Here is a 20,670-nt window from a genome sequence, read left to right as displayed (position 1 = left end):
TCACACAGCCGGAGAGCATGAACATGGAAGAAAGACCGGGTAAAGACGTCAGTCCTCTCAGCGGTGACCGGGCACCGCGGGAGGGCTTCGTTCTAAGGCAAGTATTCCATAATGTGATAGTATATAGTATAGTAGATGATGCATACTAGCACACTATACAATTGCTTATAGGCTTTTTTTTTTTTTTACTAGCCACGGTTTACAGCCACTTTAAAGCCAAACTCCAAGTTTACTATACTTTTAAATAATTCCTTTGGGCAAAGCTAGCCCAAACAAACGATTAACTTCACTAACAGAGGTGCCCGATGGAAGCAATGTATAAACGGTGTGTAGGGTGAGCTACATAGAGTACAGCATACATGTCCCAGCAGCGGTATGGTATAGTATAGCGGTATAGTCCCGCAAGTGAATACAAGGATTCCTCTGATGGCTGAAATGGAGATTGTGATGTCATCAACCCCCACCATCCACCTCAGCCAGAACAACAAGCCTTTTACTAATTTTAAAAATGCAAAGCTTCCTATGAATGGCTGAGCAGATCTCCGCCCGACTTGATTTTGCTGCAGGAATGGGACACAAGTCTCTATGTCATGCTAGTAATTCTGGAGACCCTGATCATCACTCGTCTTTCTACCAGGGATCAGCATAACACAGCTCTATTATAGAGCCAAAAGAGTGACTACTGTCTCTAGTTTCCAACTCTCTTCTGTGTTACACAAACCTGAACTGCACCATTTGGTTTTGGATTGACTGAAAACATCTTTGAAAAAAAAAAAAAAATACACACAACATTTTAACCATTTGCCCTCTGGAAGGTTTTACCCCCTTCAAGACCAGGGCATTTTTTGCTATTCAGCACTGTGCTACTGTCACGGACACTGGCTGCAGGGACCCTTTCTGCCCACATTCACCCTGTTATTTGATATTTCTCGGTTAAATTTTTGAGGGACTGTTTTCTTGGATTTGCCCTGTAGACTATTTCTGGTGTGTTTTGATTTGGGAATATATATATATATATATATATATATATATATATATATATATATTGAAAGAGCTGGTCACACTGGTCTCTGTCCCATGCACTCCAATGTAGGAGCTGGACAGTCTGTCTCTTGCTATTGTCTGTTTATTAAGGTGTTATGTCTTTTCTGCTAAGCTTGTCTCTCCTATTGTTAATTGGGTCACCTATTGTTTCTGTCTGTCTAATTAATCCCAACATTGTCTGGGTGGAGATTGAGTCACCTAGGCTGGTTTAAGTGACTTAGCTTATGTTAATTATATTCCTGTATACAGTGTCCTTTGCATACGAAAATGTGATCTGTGTGAGTTTCCAATAAACAGGCCAGTTCCAGTTTTGCATCTGAGCTAGTCCCATCTAATATCTTGGGTGCAATATGCCACTATAATATTCAGCTCCTTGTTCCAGACTGGAGTAAGCTATATCTTGAGGGAAGCACCCAAGCGGGGTGCTGGACGGTTCCGTCACAGCTATTTTAACTGGCAATTGCTCGGTTATACAACACTGTGCACAAATTAAATCTATATACTTTTATTCACACAATTAGAGCTTTCTTTTGGTGGTATTTGATCTCTTCTGTGTTTTTATTTTTTGCTATATGACCCAAAACTTTTGAAAAAAAACATATTTTCTACTTTCCGTTATAAAACATAGCCAATAAAATTAAATGTATTCATAAATTAGGCCAAAACGTATTCTGTTACATGTCTTTGGTAAAAAAAATAATCAAATAAGTGTATATTAATTGGTTTGTGTGAAAGGTATAGCATCTACAAAGTATGGTATATATTTGAAAATCGATCAATCCTGATGTACTGATGACCTTACATTTATAAAAGTTGTGATTTACTATTGTGTGCTGTGACTGGCCCACAGCTATCACATGGTACAGGGTGCTGTGACTGGCCCAGGTACCATGTGATAGCTGTGAGTCAATCACAGCATCACTATAGGAAAGAAAGCTGTTATCAATGAAAGTGGCAGGGTACTGGGAGCCACAAGTCGTGGAAGCAGTGTGCTGTGTGCACCCAACCCAGAAAAGGCAAGACGCACATGTAAGTGATCCTGCCTGCCTGCCCGCCCGTGCCTCCCTGCCGCAGTATGTGTACTATGGGCGGGTGGCAAACTGTTAAATCAAACTGGCACACTTGGGTCTCCTGTAGTCCACTACAAAGCAGCACTTACATTATAGAGGGAAAGGCAGCACTGATTACAGGGGACTTGGCTACAGAAATGCAGAGCATAGGGATGACCTCATCAGCATGCTGTTGCCGCCTCATTGACCAATTATAGGATGGGTGGAGGGGTGTCCTAGAACAGGCTCAATTGTACTATAGTAAGATACAGGTCACAGGAAGAACTGGATCTGGCTGTGCTATCTAGCAAAAGTGCTTGGATCACAAGACTAGCTAAACAGAATAAAACAGATCACACATATACAGTATATTTCAACTATTTGGAAGTAAAAAGGACACGATTCTTACCTTGTGACAGTCTCCACCAGGGATTATGTCCTTAATGTGGATTAATGGCCCCTCAGTTCTGCTGTTCCCTCCAGTCAGGCTGAGGCCTAGGCTGGTTTCTTTTGGAATAGTGATTGTCTGGACTGACGCCTCGCTGGAAACAAGAAACCACAGGAGGTCACATTACACAAAGAAGTGACATAGTAAAAGTGAATGTATGGCAAAAACTCTTTTTTATGTTTTAATGTTGCCAGTCTTTTTTTTCTACCATCTATGCCTTGTTGGGGTAATATCCCTTCAGTTCCTCTCCTAGTGACACAACAGGAAGTCTTCCCAAAGTGACTGAAATTCTTCCCCTATACAGTGGTCATGTTGTATAGTCAAATTTTTAACTTTTACCTACAGGTAAGCCTATAATAAGGCTTACCTGTAGGTAAAAAAAATATCTCCTAAACCTGTACGGTTTAGAAGATATTTCCCTTGCAATGAGCCGCTGACTGCAGCAGCGCATGCGCACAGGGGATTCTTGGCTGAAAGCCCGGCAGACACCGGACCTTGCCGGACACAGCGCTGGAGCTGCGATATCCGGAAGACACGCCGAGGCAACATGTCAGCTACCTCGGTGTGGACCAGGTGACATACAGACGCCTCGTTCTAAGGTAAGTATTTCATAATGAGCTAGTATGCTCCTACCTAACCTGCTTACTCTGTATGAAAAAGATCCGAGTACTTACTTATTTTTAATCCACTCTGGTCCAATCACATGAGCCTGCAGCTCTGGCTTCCCTGTGTCAATGAGCAGCTGCTGCAGGGAAGGGGAAGGAACTCCAGCAACAACCCGAGCCATGGGAGCCTATGGGTGACGTCACAGCCGTTGTTGAGCGCTCCCTTACACAGGGGAACTGGAGCTGCAGGATCACATGACTACTGGATAGAAAATAGGTAAGTACACAGATCTTTTTATACAGGGTAAGCAGGATAGGTAGGAGGTCTTTTTAAGAATAGTTATATAGTTAGACTTATCTTCTATCTTTCACACTCTGTTGCTTCTGGTCTTCTGTAACTTCTCTGCATTAATCTAGAACAAAAGACCAAACTTGTTTTTATTTTGGATAGAGTAAAGCTGGCCATAGATGGTTTAAATCTCAGCTGGTTCAGCAGAGACCATGTATGGGCATGTATTCAATGCATGAAGGTAAAAAACCTTCTGTGTGCAGCAGATCTCTTCCCCCCACCAATACTTACCTGAGCCCCATCTTGATCCAGTGATGTGCACGAGAGCCTTGGCTCTCCGGGAACTCTCCCTCCTCATTGGCTCATCCCGCGAGCCAATGAGGAGAGAAAAAGGGGGCGGGGTTGAACCGTGGCTCTGTGTGTTAATGGACACGCAGAGAAGCGGCTCGGGAACAAGCCTGCTCGGGTGCCCCCCATAGCAAGCTGCGTGCTGTGGGGGCACTTGTCAGGAGGGAGGAACACAGGATCAATGCCTTCTCTACTGACAGAATGGAGATCTGCCACCATAGGCAGATTGCTGTTCTGGCTCTCTACCGAGTTTGCGGCACCCGCAGATCAGCTCACACTGTGTCTAATCAAAGCCAAAGCGGGTCGCCGACAACGCACGTCCGCGCCCCAGACCCAGAGTGTCGAATCATGTACTAGGTGCGTGATCCGACCGCCCTGCCGCAGTATATGTGTAGTGGGCTGTCGTAAAGCGGTTAAGAATAATGGCTCCCAATCATGCATATTGCCAGCGATTTGGAATCACAAAAGCAATTCCAAATCGCAGAACATGAACGGGGCCTAAGTGTGCGGATGATAAAACAAATGGTGTTAAAATAACCTTATTACTTCCTAGATTATTTAGTTACTGAACGTATGTACAGTAAAACCTTGGATTGCGAGCATAATTCGTTCCAGAAACATGCTTGTAATCCAAAGCACTTGTATATCAAAACAAATTTTCCCATAAGAAATAATGGAAACTCAGATGATTTGTTCCACAACCATTTATTCATAAGTCCTTCAGTTTATAGTCCATATAAAAAGATTATAGCAATGTGATTTGGTTGTGTTACCATAAAATGTCCATCCACAAATGGAAGCCTCCACAAGGGGATTAGAAGCAAAATCCAGCAGGAGCCACAGAGTACAAAAGAGAAGAGAGGCACCTCTAAGTGTAGCAAAATGTTGCTAAATGTTGTACCTTCATTAAATGTAACTATATTGCTACACTAATGCCGCGTACACACAAGCGAAAATTCCGCCAGCAAAAGTCCGATGAGAGCTTTTGGTCCGAAAAGCCGACCATGTGTATGCTCCATCTGACTTTTGCTGGCGGAATTCCAGCCAGAAAAAAAGACTGAGAGCATGTTCTCAATTTTTTCGCTTGGAAAAAGTTCCGATCTGAGATTCCGATCGTCTGTAGCAATTCCGACGCGCAAAATTCCTACGCATGCTCGGAAACAATTCGACGCATGCTCGGAAGCATTGAACTTCATTTTCTCGGCTCATCGTAGTGTTGTAAGTCACCGCGTTCTTGACGGTCGAAAGTTCAGCGAACTTTTGTGTGACCGTGTGTATGCAAGCCAAGCTTGAGCGGAATTCCATCGGGAAAAAATATCCAAGATTTTTCCGACGGAAATTCCGCTCGTGTGTACTGGGCATAAGAGGCGCCTCTCTTCTCTTTTATACTCAGTTGTGACATGACGCTACTTGTATATCAAGACATCGCTTGTAAATCAAGTCAAATTTATTTTAAAAAATTTGCTTGTCTTGCAGAACGCTCTCAAACCAAGGTTTTACTGTACATAAAAACCCTAGTTAGACTTACCGGTAACGGTATTTCTACGAGTCTTTCAGGACAGCACCTGGAGAGAGCGCAGCTCCACCCACTTTCCCAGGAAACACTGCAGTCAGTTTCTTTAAAGACCGGACACTTCCACCATGGCCTCAGTTGTTCATAGAGTACCTCCAGCCATGCTGAAATTAGATAAGCAGAACACAGCAATAACACATCTTACAACCTCAAAACTTAGGGCGGGTCATCGGCGCTGTCCTGAAAGACTCGTAGAAATACCGTTACCGGTAAGTCTAACTAGGGTTTTCTCCCTTCGTCTTTCAGGACAGCACCTGGAGATGATAAAAGAGTACTTACTCTAGGGTGGGACCACCGCCTGCAGGACCTTCCTGCCAAACGACTGTTCCGCTGCTGATAGCAAGTCCAACCTGTAGTGGCGGGTGAAGGTGGAGAAACTTGTCCACGTGGCCGCTTTACAGATCCGACCCGGGGAAGCCCCTGCCCTCTCTGCCCAGGACGTTGCTACTGCCCTTGTTGAATGGGCTACTACCCCCTTAGGGGGCTCTGCTCCTGAAGCTTTATAAGCTTCGCTGATGGCCATTCTGAGCCATCTACCTATGGTGCTTTTGGATGCTCTATACCCCTTCCGTGGACCAGAGAAGAGAACAAAGAGCGAATCTGATCTTCTAAAATCTTTCGTTATCTCTATATAATGTAATAAACACCTTCTCACGTCCAGGGAATGGAAAGACCTCTCCTTAGCACTGGACGGGTTAGAACAAAAGGTAGGGAGAATTATCTCTTGTTCCCTATGAAATGCTGATGCCACCTTTGGCAAGAAACCCGGGTCAGTTTTTAGCACTACCCGGTCTGGAAAAATATAACAAAAGGGTTCTCTTATGGAAAGAGCTTGTAACTCGCTTACTCTCCTAGCTGAAGTTACTGCTACTAACAGGACTATTTTTAACGACCATAGCCTGATTGACGCTTCCTCTGGAGGTTCAAAAGGCCCTTTGATTAGACCCCGCAGAACCACAGACAGGTCCCATCTAGGAAAAAACTTAAAAGGTATTGGCCTAGCTCTGGCCAATGCCTTGAAAAACCTAATAATAAGCGGCTCCCTTGATAACTGCCTCTCAAGAAAAACCGATAATGCAGCTACCTGCACTTTTAGGGTGCTAGCTGCCAACCCCATCTCCATTCCCTCATGGAGAAACTCTAGCACTGGAGCGATTTCCTGTGGCGAAAGTATCCTAATCGCACACCAGCTATTAAATCGTTTCCACGTTTTGAAGTAGATGGCCCTGGTAACCTCCTTACGACTGTTCAGCAGGGTAGAGACCAGTTTATCTGAAAGGCCCTTATTTTTTAACATCTGCTCCTCAGTAACCAACCTGTCAACCTGAGATGCTGGGTATTTGGGTGATGAAGGGGGCCCTGCGTTAGGAGGTCCTTCCGAAGCGGAAGCTCCCAATAAGGTTCCACCGCCATCCCCTGTATTGTTGCGAACCAAGCCCGTTTGGGCCAGAAAGGAGCCACCAGAATCATAGTCGTGTTCTCTTTCTGTAGCTTTCTTAAGACCAAGGGGATCATCTGAAAGGGGGGAAAGGCGTAGCACAACTGGAATTTCCATGGCTGCGCTAATGCATCCAATCCCTCTGCCTGATCCTGCCTGTTCAGTGAGAAGAAGGCCTCTACTTTTGCATTCTTTTGGGATGCGAAAAGATCTATTTGGGGCATTCCCCATCTTTCTGTTAGTTGTTGGAAAGTCTCTACATTCAGACTCCATTCTGCTTCCAGTACTCTTTCTCTGCTCAGAAAGTCTGCCATAAGGTTTAAATCTCCCTTCAGATGTATCGCTGTTATGGAGTTTAGCCTGTCTTCTGCCCAGGCTAGAATCTGGAGTGCCAAGGATAGCAGAGCCCTGCTCCTTGTTCCTCCCTGCCTTGATATATAGGCCACCGCTGTGGCATTGTCCGATAGGACCTGAACATGATGGCCCCGGACTGTTCTTTCGAAGGCCCATAGACCCAAGAGAATAGCCCTCAGCTCTCTCCAATTGGAGGACTTTCTGGCTTCCCAGTCTGTCCAACTCCCCTGAGCCATCTGCTCGTCCAGGTGGGCGCCCCAACCCCAGGAACTTGCGTCTGTTGTTAATCTTTTCTGCAAAGGAAAACTCCAGAGCAGACCCCTGTTCAGGTTTGAGTGATTTCTCCACCACCAAAGCTTCCTCTGAACCCGCGCAGGTATCCTTATTAATTTTTCTAGGGACTCTCCATAGGACCAACTCGTTAAAATTGTCTGCTGGAGCTCCCTTCCATGTAGACGTGCCCACTGCACCGCTGGAATAGTCGCAGTGAGTAGCCCTAAGACCGACATAGCTGCTCTTATGGAGATTGGCATATTTGTCTGCGTCTTCTTCACTGCCTCCTGAAGCTTCTCCCTCTTCCCTTCGGGGAGAAAAATTTTCTCCTGGATGGAATCTATCGTGTAACCCAAGAATAGTATGGTCTGAGATGGAATCAAGTTTGATTTCTCCTCGTTGATTATCCATCCTAGACCTACCAGGTGTCTCATTGTCTTTTCCAGATCTCTCACTAACAGGTCCCTTGTTTTGGCAAAAATTAGTAGATCGTCCAGATAGGGCAGGACTGATACCCCCTCTACTCTGAGTGGGGCCAAGGCCTCCGCCAGGACTTTTGTAAAAATCCTCGGAGAAGATGACAGCCCGAAAGGGAGAGCTCTGAACTGGAGATGAAGGGTAGATTCCCCCAGTTTTATCGCAAACCTTAGGTGTTTCTGAGATGTTGACGCTACTGGTACATGCAAGTATGCATCTCTCAGGTCTATGGAAGCCATAAAACATCCCGGGGTCAGGAGATTCTTCACTGAGAATATTGTGTCCATCCTGAACTTCTTGTACCTGATAGTCTTGTTTAGAATCTTCAGGTTCAGGATGAGCCTGAATTTTCCCGACGGTTTCTTCACAAGAAATATGTGTGAATAGCACCCCTGTTCTAATTCCCCAGGGGGTACGTTCACTATCACCTTTTGTAGCATCAAGTCCTTCAGGATAGCTGTCATTGCTAGTGACTTTTCTGAGTCTCGGGGAGCCTGGGTTATGTAAAAACGCACAGGAGGAGGTTGAGAAAATTCCAGCCTGTAACCCTCCAAGATGGTCTTGAGGATAAACTGGCTGCTTGTTATAGTCTTCCACTGTAAAAAGAAGGTCTGTAACCTTGCTCCCACAGTTGGGTGACCGTCACTGGGTTTTTGGGCTTGTGGTTGGGGGGCGAAAAAGTACTCCTGACTTACCCCTCCCTCTTTGAGACTTCCAAGGCCTTTTGTAGCCTGCCTCTTTGGTATCTGGGGTCTTTCGAAAAGCACGAAAATTTTTGTTGCCTTGCGGAAGTACCTTCTTCTTTATAGGGAAAGCCTTCTTTTTGTCAGCTGTTCTGTCAAGAATAGCTTCCAGCCCAGGGCCAAACACTAGATCACCTTCAAAGGGTAAACCGCATAATTTTGTCTTTGAAGCAGTATCCCCTGTCCATGTCTTGACCCATAACGCCCTGCGAGCTGAGTTTATCAGAGCTGTGGATCTGGCTGACATCCTGATTGACTCCGCTGAGGCATCTGCTATATACCCTACCGCCTTTGATAACACCGGTAGCGTATCTAGCAGATCCTTACGAGGCGTCCCTGCCTCAATGTGGATTTTCAGCTGCTCCAGCCAGTGTTCCAGATTTCTGGCTACCACAGTTGAGGCCATGGCAGGCTTCAAATTTGCTAAAGAAGAATCCCATGCCTTCCTTAATAGGGAGTCTGCCTTTTTGTCCATGGTATCTTTAAGGATACCCATGTCCTCAAAGGCCAGGTCAGTATTCCTAGATACCTGGGAAAAGGCTGCGTCTAGTCTTGGCTTTTTATTCCAAATATGCGAGCTATCCTCATCAAACGGAAACCTTCGCTTGAGGGATTTAGAAAAGAAGGGGGCTCTCTCTGGATCCTTCCACTCCCTCTTAATGGTCTCTGATAGGAATTTATGTACAGGAAAAACCCTGTGTTTTTCCTCTCCGAGGCCTTGGAACATCTTATCGTGTAGGGATAGCTGAGCCTTATCCTCTGTGATGTTAAGGGTAGTATGAATTGTTCTTAGTAGATCATCTACCTCCTCAAGGGATAACTTGTACCTAGAAGAAGGAGAAGAAGCTTCATTTACTTCTTCTGCTTCCTCCTCCGAATTTAGTAAAATGTTACTTTCCTCCTCCTCTGAGTCGCTGCCCCCTCTGGATGCTGAAACAGAGGATTGAGAATGTGGCACCACACTGCTATGCGCCGTTGGACGCCTATCTAGGTAGGACCTGAAGGACTCAAAGGTGTCTGCCAGTTCCTTCCTGAAAGAGCTTAGCAATTCGCTTTGTTGAGCTGCAGGACTAGCAGGAGCTGTCTCCTCCTTAACTATGTCCGTAATGCAAGATTTGCATAATACTTTGGGCCAGGAATCCCTCAGTAACCCCTTACAAGAGGGACACTTCCTTTTAACAATAGGGGAGACATGCTTGGTCTTTTCTTTAGCCTTCTGCAATATCCCAAGGGAAAAAAGACAATAGCTGAACCATATTTCACAAACAACAGCTTACATGCTGTATAAGGAACACAGAAAAAAACACCACCAAGGAAGTTAACCCTTTAACACCTATGATCTGTTCCACAGCCGGTGAATCACCCCACAGATCCACCTTAAAACATAATTAATCACTTATCCCTCCTTTAGTACTCAGGACCAAGTGATCTGCAGGCTCCCCACTTTTTTTTTTTTTTTTTTTTTAGGGAAGGGATAATATATAAACATTATAAATGCCCATAGAGTAAAGACAGAGACCAGTATCCCTGCTTACCTGAGCCTGGCTGATTGTTGTGGCTCCTGCTCCTGCCACCGCCGTCTGATCGTCCTCCATTATTGACAGGACACACAGCGGCGTTTGTGCTCTTTTATTTGATTTTCCCGGGCCGCTCACCGCTGTGAGGGCCGGAAATGAAATCAGCCATGGAGACCGCCCCCCCCTCCTGCGTTCCAGCGGCCGGAACCGGAAGCCGCGTCGCGCCGCTCGAGGCCCCGCCCCCGGTCGGAAATGACGCGCTTGCCATCCGAACCCGGAAGGCGTGCGGCCCGTGGAATAGACGCCGCTCTACTCCACAGCCCTGCCACCGGTCTGTAGGAGCGGGACCCTCGCAGCCTGGCTCTCGCCGAGCATGAAGAGGAGGAGGCACCGGAGAATCCCCCACACGTCAGGGAGGATGCTGGGCTGTCTTGGAAAAGAAGAAAAACGATCCGGTATGCCCTAACTTTCACCACCTGGAGAAAGCGCAGCACACCCCTGGTTCCCTGCAGCGCTTCCACCATGGCGGAGGAAACACTACAACTGAGGCCATGGTGGAAGTGTCCGGTCTTTAAAGAAACTGACTGCAGTGTTTCCTGGGAAAGTGGGTGGAGCTGCGCTCTCTCCAGGTGCTGTCCTGAAAGACGAAGGGAGAAAGAGTGGGTTGTTGAAGTCATGGTATAAGTAGGAATATAGAAAGTAAACTGGGAAAGAAAACACCTCCAGAGTGAACAGTACCTTATCTGAATGGTGTCGGCCATGATGACGTCATTCAGCAGGACACACCTGACCAAACAAAATAAAATGACATTAGGATGTTTCAATGACAGTCAAAAAAAAAAAAAAAGAAAGAAAATGAAATAATGAAAAGTAAGCACATAGACATTTGTCAAAGCCAGCCACTGGAATGTTCACAAATTAATTGGAATCAAAATCAGTTACCTGTTGCCAGGTGTATAACTCTGACCTGTTTACTGTATAGTTCATTCATTTCTCCCCGCTGGATACTTTGGTGCTGCCTATAAGAGCTCTCATACAGTGAAGGATCCCTTTCCTCTCCCCCAGTTCATTCACAAAACTCCTTGCATTTTGTAACAGGCAGAAAGTGTTCTGTGAGTGGACAAGGATCCTGTCGTTTATCCTCCCTTTCCTCTTCCCGTCATTCACTAGGCATTCTGTTAATGGACAAGATCTGTGGCTCCCATACACAGAAGCAGCCCTGTTGTTCTTCTGCCCCCCTCCTCTTCCCTTGTCTATTCATCAAACACCTTGTATATACCGTATATACTCGAGTATAAGTCGAGTTTTTCAGCATATTTTTTTGTGCTGAAAGTGCCCCCCCTCGACTCATACTCGAGTCAAGCACTTTTCTGCAGCAAAAAATTTCATTTTCCGAACCAACTTTGGGGCCCCGTATCTCAGGGCCACTTGGTGCTAGGAACCCCAAATTTGGTGTGCAAACCCAGTGGATCTGGTACCACAAAATTTCCAAAGATGGAGTTCCTAGCACTAAGTGGCCCCGAGATACAGGGCCCCAAATTCGGTTCGGAAAATGTCATTCTCTGCTGCAGAAAAGTGCTTGACATTTTCTGAACCGAATTTGGGGCCCTGTATCTCAGGGCTACTTAGTGCTAGGAACCCCAAATTTGGTGTGCAAACCCAGTAGAACTGGTACCACAAAATTTCCAAAGATGGAGTTCGTAGCACCAAGTAGCCCCGAGATACGGGGCCCCAAAGCTGGTTCGGAAAATGTCATTCTTTGCTACAGAAAAGTGCTTGACATTTTCTGAACCGATTTTTGGGGCCCTGTATCTCGGGGCCACTTGGTGCTAGAAACCCCAGCTTTGGATATTTTATGGTGCTAGTTCCACTGGGTTTTCACACCAAATTTGGGGTTCTTAGCACTAAGTGGCCCCGAGATACGGGGCCCCAAACTTGGTCAACTGTGTCCATCTGCAGCAATGTCATTTCGGGACCCTTTGGGTTCAGAGACCCCAAATTTTGGCTGCAGCTAGGGGGCATCTAGGAACCCTTAACTACCAAGTTTGAAGTTCGGGGGACCTATGGCTGCAAATGGGCACAGTGAGGCTGCAAATGGGCACAGTGATGCTGCAAATGGGCACTGTTGACCCTCTTTTCCACTTATAGTAGCTGTGCATTTCTCACCCTCGTCTTCTACTCGGGTCAATAAGTTTTTCCCATTTTTTTGTGGTAAATTAGGGCCTCGACTTATACTCGAGTATATACGGTATGTTCACAGAATAAAAGGGGTTCAGTGAATAGACTAGGGGAGAGGACAAAAGAAGACAAGCAAAAGGGTCCCTTCACAGGCAGCAGCAAAACTACAGCACCGACTGTAGCATCCAGCAGTTAGAAACCAATGGACTATACATTAAAAAGGACACAACAGGTAATACACCTGGCAAGAAAGCACTTATTTGTAATGGATTAGTAATAACACCTGTGGTTGGAGTTCCACTTTAAATTGGAAGTACCAGACAGGTGCAGCTTTACTATAGATCCCAACTGTCCCTGATTTTGAGAGACTGTCCCTGATTTGGAACAAAGTCCCTCTTGCCTGACAGACTCTGTTTTGCTCAGCGGGAGATGGCCCTGTTGATCCCCGCTGAGCAGGCAGGTGAAGGGTCCATCTCCGCTCACTGTGTAGAGCCGGACCTGTCAGAGCCCCGCTGCTCTCTATGGGAGATCAGACGAATACAGACCGCCTGTCCGTTTTGATCCGATCCGATTCTCCAGACCGATTGGAAATTGGGGTCTCCATCCATCTGGATTTCACGGACAGGATGGGATCAGGGATATCGGCGGTGTCACCTCTGACATCCGCTCCTCCATAGAGGTGCATGGAGCGTCCGATCAGGTCCGCCTGAAAAAACGGACAGGCAGACCTGATCGGAAAGCCAGTGTGAAAGGGGCCTAAGAGGGGTGTGGTAGGGGGTGTGTCCTATGGCTGCATACTTTTGGTAATAGGTGTCCTCCGTTCCCATCTCAAAAAGTTGGGCGGTATGGCTTTACCAAGTGGCATGTTCAGGAAAGATCTGCTGTCGGTCTCTTAACCACTTAACGACCGAACCTCTTTTTGAGATTTGTTGTTTACAAGTTAAAAACATTTTTTTTTTGCTAGAAAATTACTTAGAACCCCCAAACATTATACATTTTTTTTTCTAACACCCTAGAGAATAAAATGGCGGTCCTTGCAATACTTTCTGTCACACCGTATTTGCGCAGCGGTCTTACAAGCGCACTTTTTTTGGAAAAAATACAATTTTTTTAATAAAAAAATAAGACAACAGTAAAGTTAGCCCAATATTTTTCTTATATTGTGAAAGATAATGTTACACCGAGCAGATTGATACCCAACATGTCATGCTTCAAAATTGCGCCCGCTTGTGGAATGGCGACAAACTTTTACCCTTAAAAATTTCCATAGGTGACGTTTAAAAAATTCTACAGGTTACATGTTTTGAGTTACAGAGGAGGTCTAGGGCTAGAATTATTGCTCTCGCTCTACTGATCGCGGCGATACCTCACATGTGTGGTTTGAAGACCGTCTTCATATGTGGGCGCTACACAAGTATGCGTTCGCTTCTGCACGCGAGCTCGTCGGGACGGGACGCGTTTAAAATTTTTTTTTTTATTATTATTTATTTACCTTTTATTTTTTATTTTTACACTGTTCTTTTACAAAAAAAATTGGGTCACATTTATTCCTATTACAAGGAATGTAAACATCTCTTGTAATAGAAAAAAAGCATGACAGGACCCCTATAGGCTAGGTTCCCACTGCTGCGGTGTCCGAGATCAGGTGTGATTCGCACCGCACTGCAGTGCAAATCACATCCGATCTCTGTGCGATGCGATTTCAGCCATACAGATAGTATGGCTGAATTTGCATCGCATTCGGCACCAAACTCGTACAGGACCCTTTTTTTTGGTCCGCAGTAGAATCAGATCGCGTGGGTGTTCACACCCACGCGATCCGATTCCTGTCCGAGTTTGCAGATCGCACTGCGACATGCGAACTGATTTGGGGGGTGTCGTTAACTTTTAACTGACACTCCCAGCAGTTCGCATAGGGCAGTGTGAACTGCTGCCGGCAGACGTGCGATGCGGGAACCCGCAGGAGATTCACAGCGTTCCCGCATCGCAGCAGTGGGAACCTAGCCCAAATCTGAGATCTGGGGTCAAAAAGACCTCAGATTTTATATTTACACTAAAATGCAATTTAAAAAAAAGTTGTAATTTAAAAAAATAAATAAATAAATAAATGGCTCTTTAAAGCGGTTGTATACCCACTAATTTTTTTTTTTTTTACCCCTGTAAAGCAAAAGGCATAATGAGCTAGTATGCACCGCATACTAGCTCATTATGAAATACTTACCTTAGAACGAGGCGTCAGTATCTTACCTGGTCCACGGCGAGGGAGCTGTCATGTTGCCTCGGCGTGTCTTCCGGGTATCGCGGTTCCAGCGCTGTGAGTGGTTGGAGCCGCGATGTCATCACTCCCGCGCATGCGCGCGGAAGATATCTTACCCGGCGAGGTCCGGCAGTTGCCGGGCCTTCAGCCGAGAATCCCCTGTGCGCATGCGCCGCTGCAGTCAGCGGCTCATAGCAAGGGGAATATCTCCTAAACCGTACAGGTTTAGGAGAAATTTTTTTTACCTACAGGTAAGCCTTATTATAGGCTTACCTGTAGGTAAAAGTTAAAAAAAAAGACTATGCTATAGGCGGAAGTAACGTTTTGACATCGCTTCCGCCCTGCAATGATATGGAGACGGGTGGGGGCCATCCTCCCCTCACTCAACTCCATGCCACCGACGTGAACGGATCCAATCGCCTCCGCCGCTGCTGACGGCTCCGGTAAGCGGCGGAGGGCATCGGAGCGCGGCAGGGGGGGGGGGGCCTCTCCCGCCGCCGATAAAAGTGATCTTGCGACGAATACATCGAAGAGACCACTATTATCGGAAACCGGACCGCCGGTCGAAAAAGAGGATACCGGGGTTATGGCAGTTGGCTGCTGCCATAACAACGATATTCCTCTTCAAAATAAGGACGTATATCAGCGTGCGGCGGTCCGTAAGTGGTTAAAGTGACAGCAAAAATGAAGCCCTTAGAGGAGCCTTCACATTCCTGCAGCAGCTCTCATTGTCCCCAGCTACAGCGGAATGTCCATTAATCTAACAGGCAAAGTACCCGCATTTACTGGTAGTGATGGAGCTTTTCCAATCCCTACCACCTACCACACATCCCTACTGATCAAAGCAGCACATGATACTGATGGTCCAATAGGAATTTGGGAGGTGGATGGGAGAAGATGACCACACCCTCAAAAGTCACTGCTCTGCCCTTTCAAGGCGGCAGAGAATTCTGGAACATTAGAAAGTAATGGAAGCTGCTGCATGTATATGTGGGAACCTCTAGATGCATACACCTTATACCTGCAACTAGCATTGTATAGTGCTTATACTAAAAACATTTGCTCTGGTACTCATACAAATGCTCTGACTCCTAAAACAGATACCTTTACATTGCGATTTGAGACCATACAAAATGAATGAGCTCAAATTCCACTGCAAAGAAATCGCATGTGATTTGAACAGGAATGTGGTGCGATTCCTGTCCGATTTACAAGCAGTTTCCCTCACCGCTCCTGTGTGAACCTGGGCTTGTCATAGCGACTTCAGCCTGGGTTCGCACAAGATTAATGATGGAAACTGCATGCGATTCGGACAGGAATCGCACCACATTCATCTTGTATAGGCTTAAATCGCACCCCAAATGTATCAGTACTCGGTATCGGCAAGTACTTGACTGAAAGTATTATTACTCATACTTGCCGGTAAAAAAAAAAAAACTGTATCAGTGCAACCCTACCTGCAACATTTTTTTATATATAAAATCCTGCCCCTGATAAAATGGAAAGGTTCTTTAAATTAAATGCATTGCTGAAATTAAAGAAAAAAAAAAAACAACTTCCTGTAAAACAGGGCACTGTATACAACCCTAGTTCCCAAAAAAGTTGTGTAAAATCTACATAAAAACAGAATACAATGATTTGTAAATCTCATGAATCTGTATTTTGTTCACAATAGAAAATAGAAATCATATTAAATCTTTACACTGAGAAAATAAACAATTTAAGAAAAAAAAAGGATATTTTTGCAACGGATGGCAACAAAAAAAAAAAAGTTGGGACAGGGCAACACTAAGCTGGCAAAGTGAGGGCGCTTTCCCTCTGATACACTTTTGCTGCAACGCACATTTCCAGAGTGACAAAAGCACATAAAAAATGATTTGCCTTTAAAGCCTATGAGACTTTTCACATCACTTTGCTCCAGTTTGAAAAGCCCTGCATGCTGCATCTTTAGTGCGCTTTTAAAACGCTCACCAAAGATGCACCTACCATTGAAGTCAATGAGAACTGCAACAAAAATGCCCCAAAAACGCACCCAGGGTGCCTTGTGGCTGGTTGCTAAGGAGCAGCCTCTTTAACAACCTGTGAACAGCTAATTGTCAAAGAGCCGACACATCCTGGCTTCCTTAAAGTGATTGTAAAGGATCGTCAGCGGTGCGCAGGCAGGACAGTTAAAAAAGTCCTGCTAGCGGCATCTTTGGAGCAGTGAAGGAGCGGATTGTGTACCGATCCTCCATCGCTCCCGCCCATTGAAATCATTGGGCAGTGCGGCTGAACCGCCGGCATGGCGCTGCTGCAGCAGCGCTTTGAGGGTGGTTTTAACCCTTTTCTGTCCGCTAGCGGGGGTTAAAAGCTCCCCACTAGCGGCTGAATACCCCGCAAATACGAATAGCGGCGCTTTACCGCCAACGCCGCCCCTGCCCCAGTGTGAAAGGGGCCTTACTAAAGGTGATGCACACAGAATCTGGTGCAGCTGTGCAAAGTAACCAATCAGCTACTTCAGTGCAATTTGAAATCTGCAATTTGCACTGCTAAATTCATTGCGGCTTGCAACTTCATTTAACAGAAATCTATGCAAGTTGCAATGAAATCGGCAAAAAGTAGTGCAGGAACCTTTTGCAAAATCGCTGCGACAGGAGTCCCAGGGATATGAACGGTTCCATTGCTGGCAATGGGGTGTGACTTGTCACGCAATTTGGAACTGTCAGATCGCATGACAAGTCGCACCGGTGTAAACGGAGGCTAACTGTCAAGCTTGATTGAACAAGCTGATGTTAGAATCTGATTGGTTACTTTGCACAACTGCATCAGGCTCTGTATACACCAGTCTTAGGTTCTGTATACATCCAAAGTGTCTTAGAAGTAAAGATGGGCAGAGGTTCACTAATTAGTGAAAAGCCGAGTTTAAACAATTTCACAATAATAATCGTCAACATAAAATTGCAGAGACTTTATCATCATCTACAGCAGGGGGTCTTCAAACTACGGCCCTCCAGTTGTTTAGGAACTACAATTCCCATCATGCCTAGTCATGTCTGTGAATGTCAGAGTTTTACAATCGCTCATGGGATATGTAGTTCTGCAACAGCTGGAGGGCCGTAGTTTGAGGATCCCTGTAATATCAAGAATCTGGAAAATTCTCTGTGCGCAAGGGACTAGGCCGAGATGCAATATTGGATGCCGGTGTTCTTCGAGCCCTTAGACAGCATCGCATTAAAACCAGGTACGATTCTGTGATGGACATCGCTGCATGGACTCAGGAATAGTTCTACAAATCACTGTCTGTGAACACAGTTCACCATACCATCCAAAAATGCAAGGTAAAGCTCTATCATGCAAAGAGGAGGCCATATCTGAACACGATCCAGAGACGCGGTTGTCTTCTCTGGGCCAAAGCTCATTTAAAATGGTCTGTCGCAAAGTGGAAAACTATTCTGTGGTCAGATGAATCAAAATTTGGCAATCTTTTTGGCAACCATGGGCGCCGCTTCCTCAGGACTAAAGAGGAGATGGACCTTCAGCCTTGTTATCAGTGCCCATCAGTACCTCCTCATCAGTGCCCATCAGTGTCTCCCATCAGTACCTCTTCATCAGTGCCTCCTATCAGTGCCCATCAGTGCCTACCAATCAGTGCCTCCTATCAGTGCCTCCTATCAGTGCCTCCTCATCAGTGCCCATCAGTGCCTCCTCATCAGTGTCCATCAGTGTCTCCCATCAGTACCTCTTCATCAGTGCCTCCTATCAGTGCCCATCAGTGCCTCCTCATCAGTGCCCATCAGTGTCTCCCATCAGTACCTCTTCATCAGTGCCTCCTTTCAGTGCCCATCAGTGCCTACCATCAGTGCCTCCTCATCAGTGCCCATCAGTGTCTCCCATCAGTACCTCTTCATCAGTGCCTCCTATCAGTGCCTATCAGTACCCATCAGTGCCTCCTCATCAGTGCCCATCAGTACCTTCTCATCAGTGTCTCCCATCAGTGCCCATCAGTATCTCCTCATCAGTGCCCATCAGTACCTCTTCATCAGTGTCTCCCATCAGTACCTCTTCATCAGTGCCTCCTATCGGTACCCATCAGTGCCTCCTAGGGTTTCCACATCATCCCTTTAATCCAGGACACACATTAATTACACAGGTTCTGTGGCTGATTAAGGTGGTAATTAAACTCACTTGGTGACTTATCTGCATTAAATCAGCCTCAGAACCTGTGTAATGAATATGTGTCCTGGGTTAAAGGGATGATGTGGAAACCCTAGTGCCTCCTCATCAGTGCCCATCAGTACCTCCTCATCAGTGCCCATCAGTACCTCCTCATCAGTGCCCATCAGTGCCTCCTCATCAGTGCCCATCAGTACCTCCTCATCAGTGCCCATCAGTACCTCCTCATCAGTGCCCATCAGTGCCTCCTCATCAGTGCCCATCAGTACCTCCTCATCAGTGCCTCCTCATCAGTGCCCATCAGTACCTCCTCATCAGTGCCCATCAGTACCTCCTCATCAGTGCCCATCAGTACCTCCTCATCAGTGCCTCCTCATCAGTGCCCATCAGTACCTCCTCATCAGTGCCCATCAGTACCTCCTCATCAGTGCCCATCAGTACCTCCTCATCAGTGCCTCCTCATCAGTGCCCATCAGTGCCTCCTCATCAGTGCCCATCAGTACCTCCTCATCAGTGCCTCTTCATCAGTGCCACCTATCAGTGCTGACAGGAAGGGGGGGGGGGTAAAAGTGCCCGGTGGGCACGTGGTTAAAGTCGCTGCAATTTTAAGTTGCACAGATATGAACGGTACTCATTGTTTGGGGTCCAAGGCACCTAATAATGAGGGGGAGGAGGGGAGACACTCCCAGCATCCTCTATAGTGCCCGGTGATCAGTGGTGCCCCAGGGTGAGGAGATCTATGGAGGGATGAAGATGGACAATCATACAGGAGGTGTCACAGCTAGAAGGCCATGCTGACTCTTGTAGTACAACAGCAGCTGATGACCTATGGGGGGGGAGGGGGCAGAGAGCTCCTCATACACAATACACACGGCAGTCATGTGACCCGCACTACGCAACCACCCCACCCCCATCACACCCCTCACCCTCCTCCTGTAGCCGGTGTTCTGTCAGCGGAGAACGGAAATGGGAGAGGCGGGGCTAGGGTGCTGGTGCGAAACGCCCCCTCCTAGGTCACCTGTGTGTGTATGTGCTGGTGGGTGTGTTCACCAAGCTGCTCCGCCCCCTTACTACTCCGTACCACGCCCCAATACCACTCTTCGTATACAACAACCCCTCTGCTTCATTCCATGACTCCTCCCCTGTACCGCTCCTACCCGGCAGTGTACTCTTCTACCCCGCATTACAACAACAACATCCCGGGGCTTGGGCGCTACACGACTATATAGCGCAAGAAGGAGCACGTGGGCGTGGCCTAGCAGAAGGAAGATCCGCCCATCCCTCGCACCCAACAAATGATAACATTCCCCCCTGTCAAGGCGTGGCTGCAAGATATCCAACCAATCAGTTCTCCCGCTTCTCTCCGCCCACCCGGCCAAATCGGTGCACGCCCACCAGAGAGTGGCAGGCGCAAGAGCCTATAGGAAGTAGAAGAGTCTTCTCTTTTTTTTTTTTTGTTTTTTTAGAAAGCCTGCTGACCAATCACAATCCGCAGCACTGGTACCGGGAGTGCGGAGAGGGGTTGAGAGGCGTTTTGTCCAGAAGACTGGGTCAGCGCAATATCGTATAAATCAGGCGCTAATTGTGCGCAGGATAGGCACCTAGCAGGCCCAATATTATAGCCAGGGCTGGTGCAAGGATTTTTGACACCCAGGACAGTGATGGCGAACCTTGGCACCCCAGATGTTTTGGAACTACATTTCCCATGATGCTCATATACTCTGCAGTGAAGTGGAGCATCATGGGAAATGTAGTTCCAAAACATCTGGGGGTGCCAAGGTTCACCATCACTGTGCTAGGCAAAACCTTATTTTGCAGACCCCTCTTGGCTCCACCCCTGACCCCACCCCCTCTGCCATGCCCATGTATACCCCACCTTTTTAACCACTTAAGGACCGAGCCTCTTTCTGAGATTTGTTGTTTAC

General features: G+C 46.6%; 1 protein-coding gene across 4 annotated transcripts in view; it reads right to left on the bottom strand.

Annotated features, from left to right (window-relative positions):
* The window catches only part of STXBP4 (syntaxin binding protein 4), a 259,435-nt gene extending 239,028 nt beyond the window's left edge, over positions 1–20,407 (bottom strand). Inside the window, exons 1-3 of one of the 4 annotated variants that reach the window (XM_073606628.1) lie at positions 19,903–20,407; positions 10,897–10,944; positions 2,503–2,635 (exon numbers count right to left, since the gene is read on the bottom strand). In XM_073606628.1, the coding sequence (XP_073462729.1) occupies positions 2,503–2,635; positions 10,897–10,919 (156 nt within the window). In that variant the 5' untranslated portion in view covers positions 10,920–10,944; positions 19,903–20,407. Of the gene's footprint in view, positions 1–2,502; positions 2,636–10,896; positions 10,945–19,014; positions 19,087–19,186; positions 19,603–19,671; positions 19,803–19,902 lie in introns of those variants that run through there. The other 3 variants (XM_073606627.1, XM_073606626.1, XM_073606625.1) reach the window with 3 other exon arrangements.
* Positions 20,408–20,670: the final 263 nt, after the last annotated feature.

Source organism: Aquarana catesbeiana, linkage group LG12, assembly GCF_042186555.1.
Source record: "Aquarana catesbeiana isolate 2022-GZ linkage group LG12, ASM4218655v1, whole genome shotgun sequence".
NCBI classification, from domain to species: Eukaryota; Metazoa; Chordata; class Amphibia; order Anura; family Ranidae; genus Aquarana; species Aquarana catesbeiana.
Note: the sequence above shows the minus strand (reverse complement) of the source record. Positions and strands in the feature narration are given on the sequence as shown.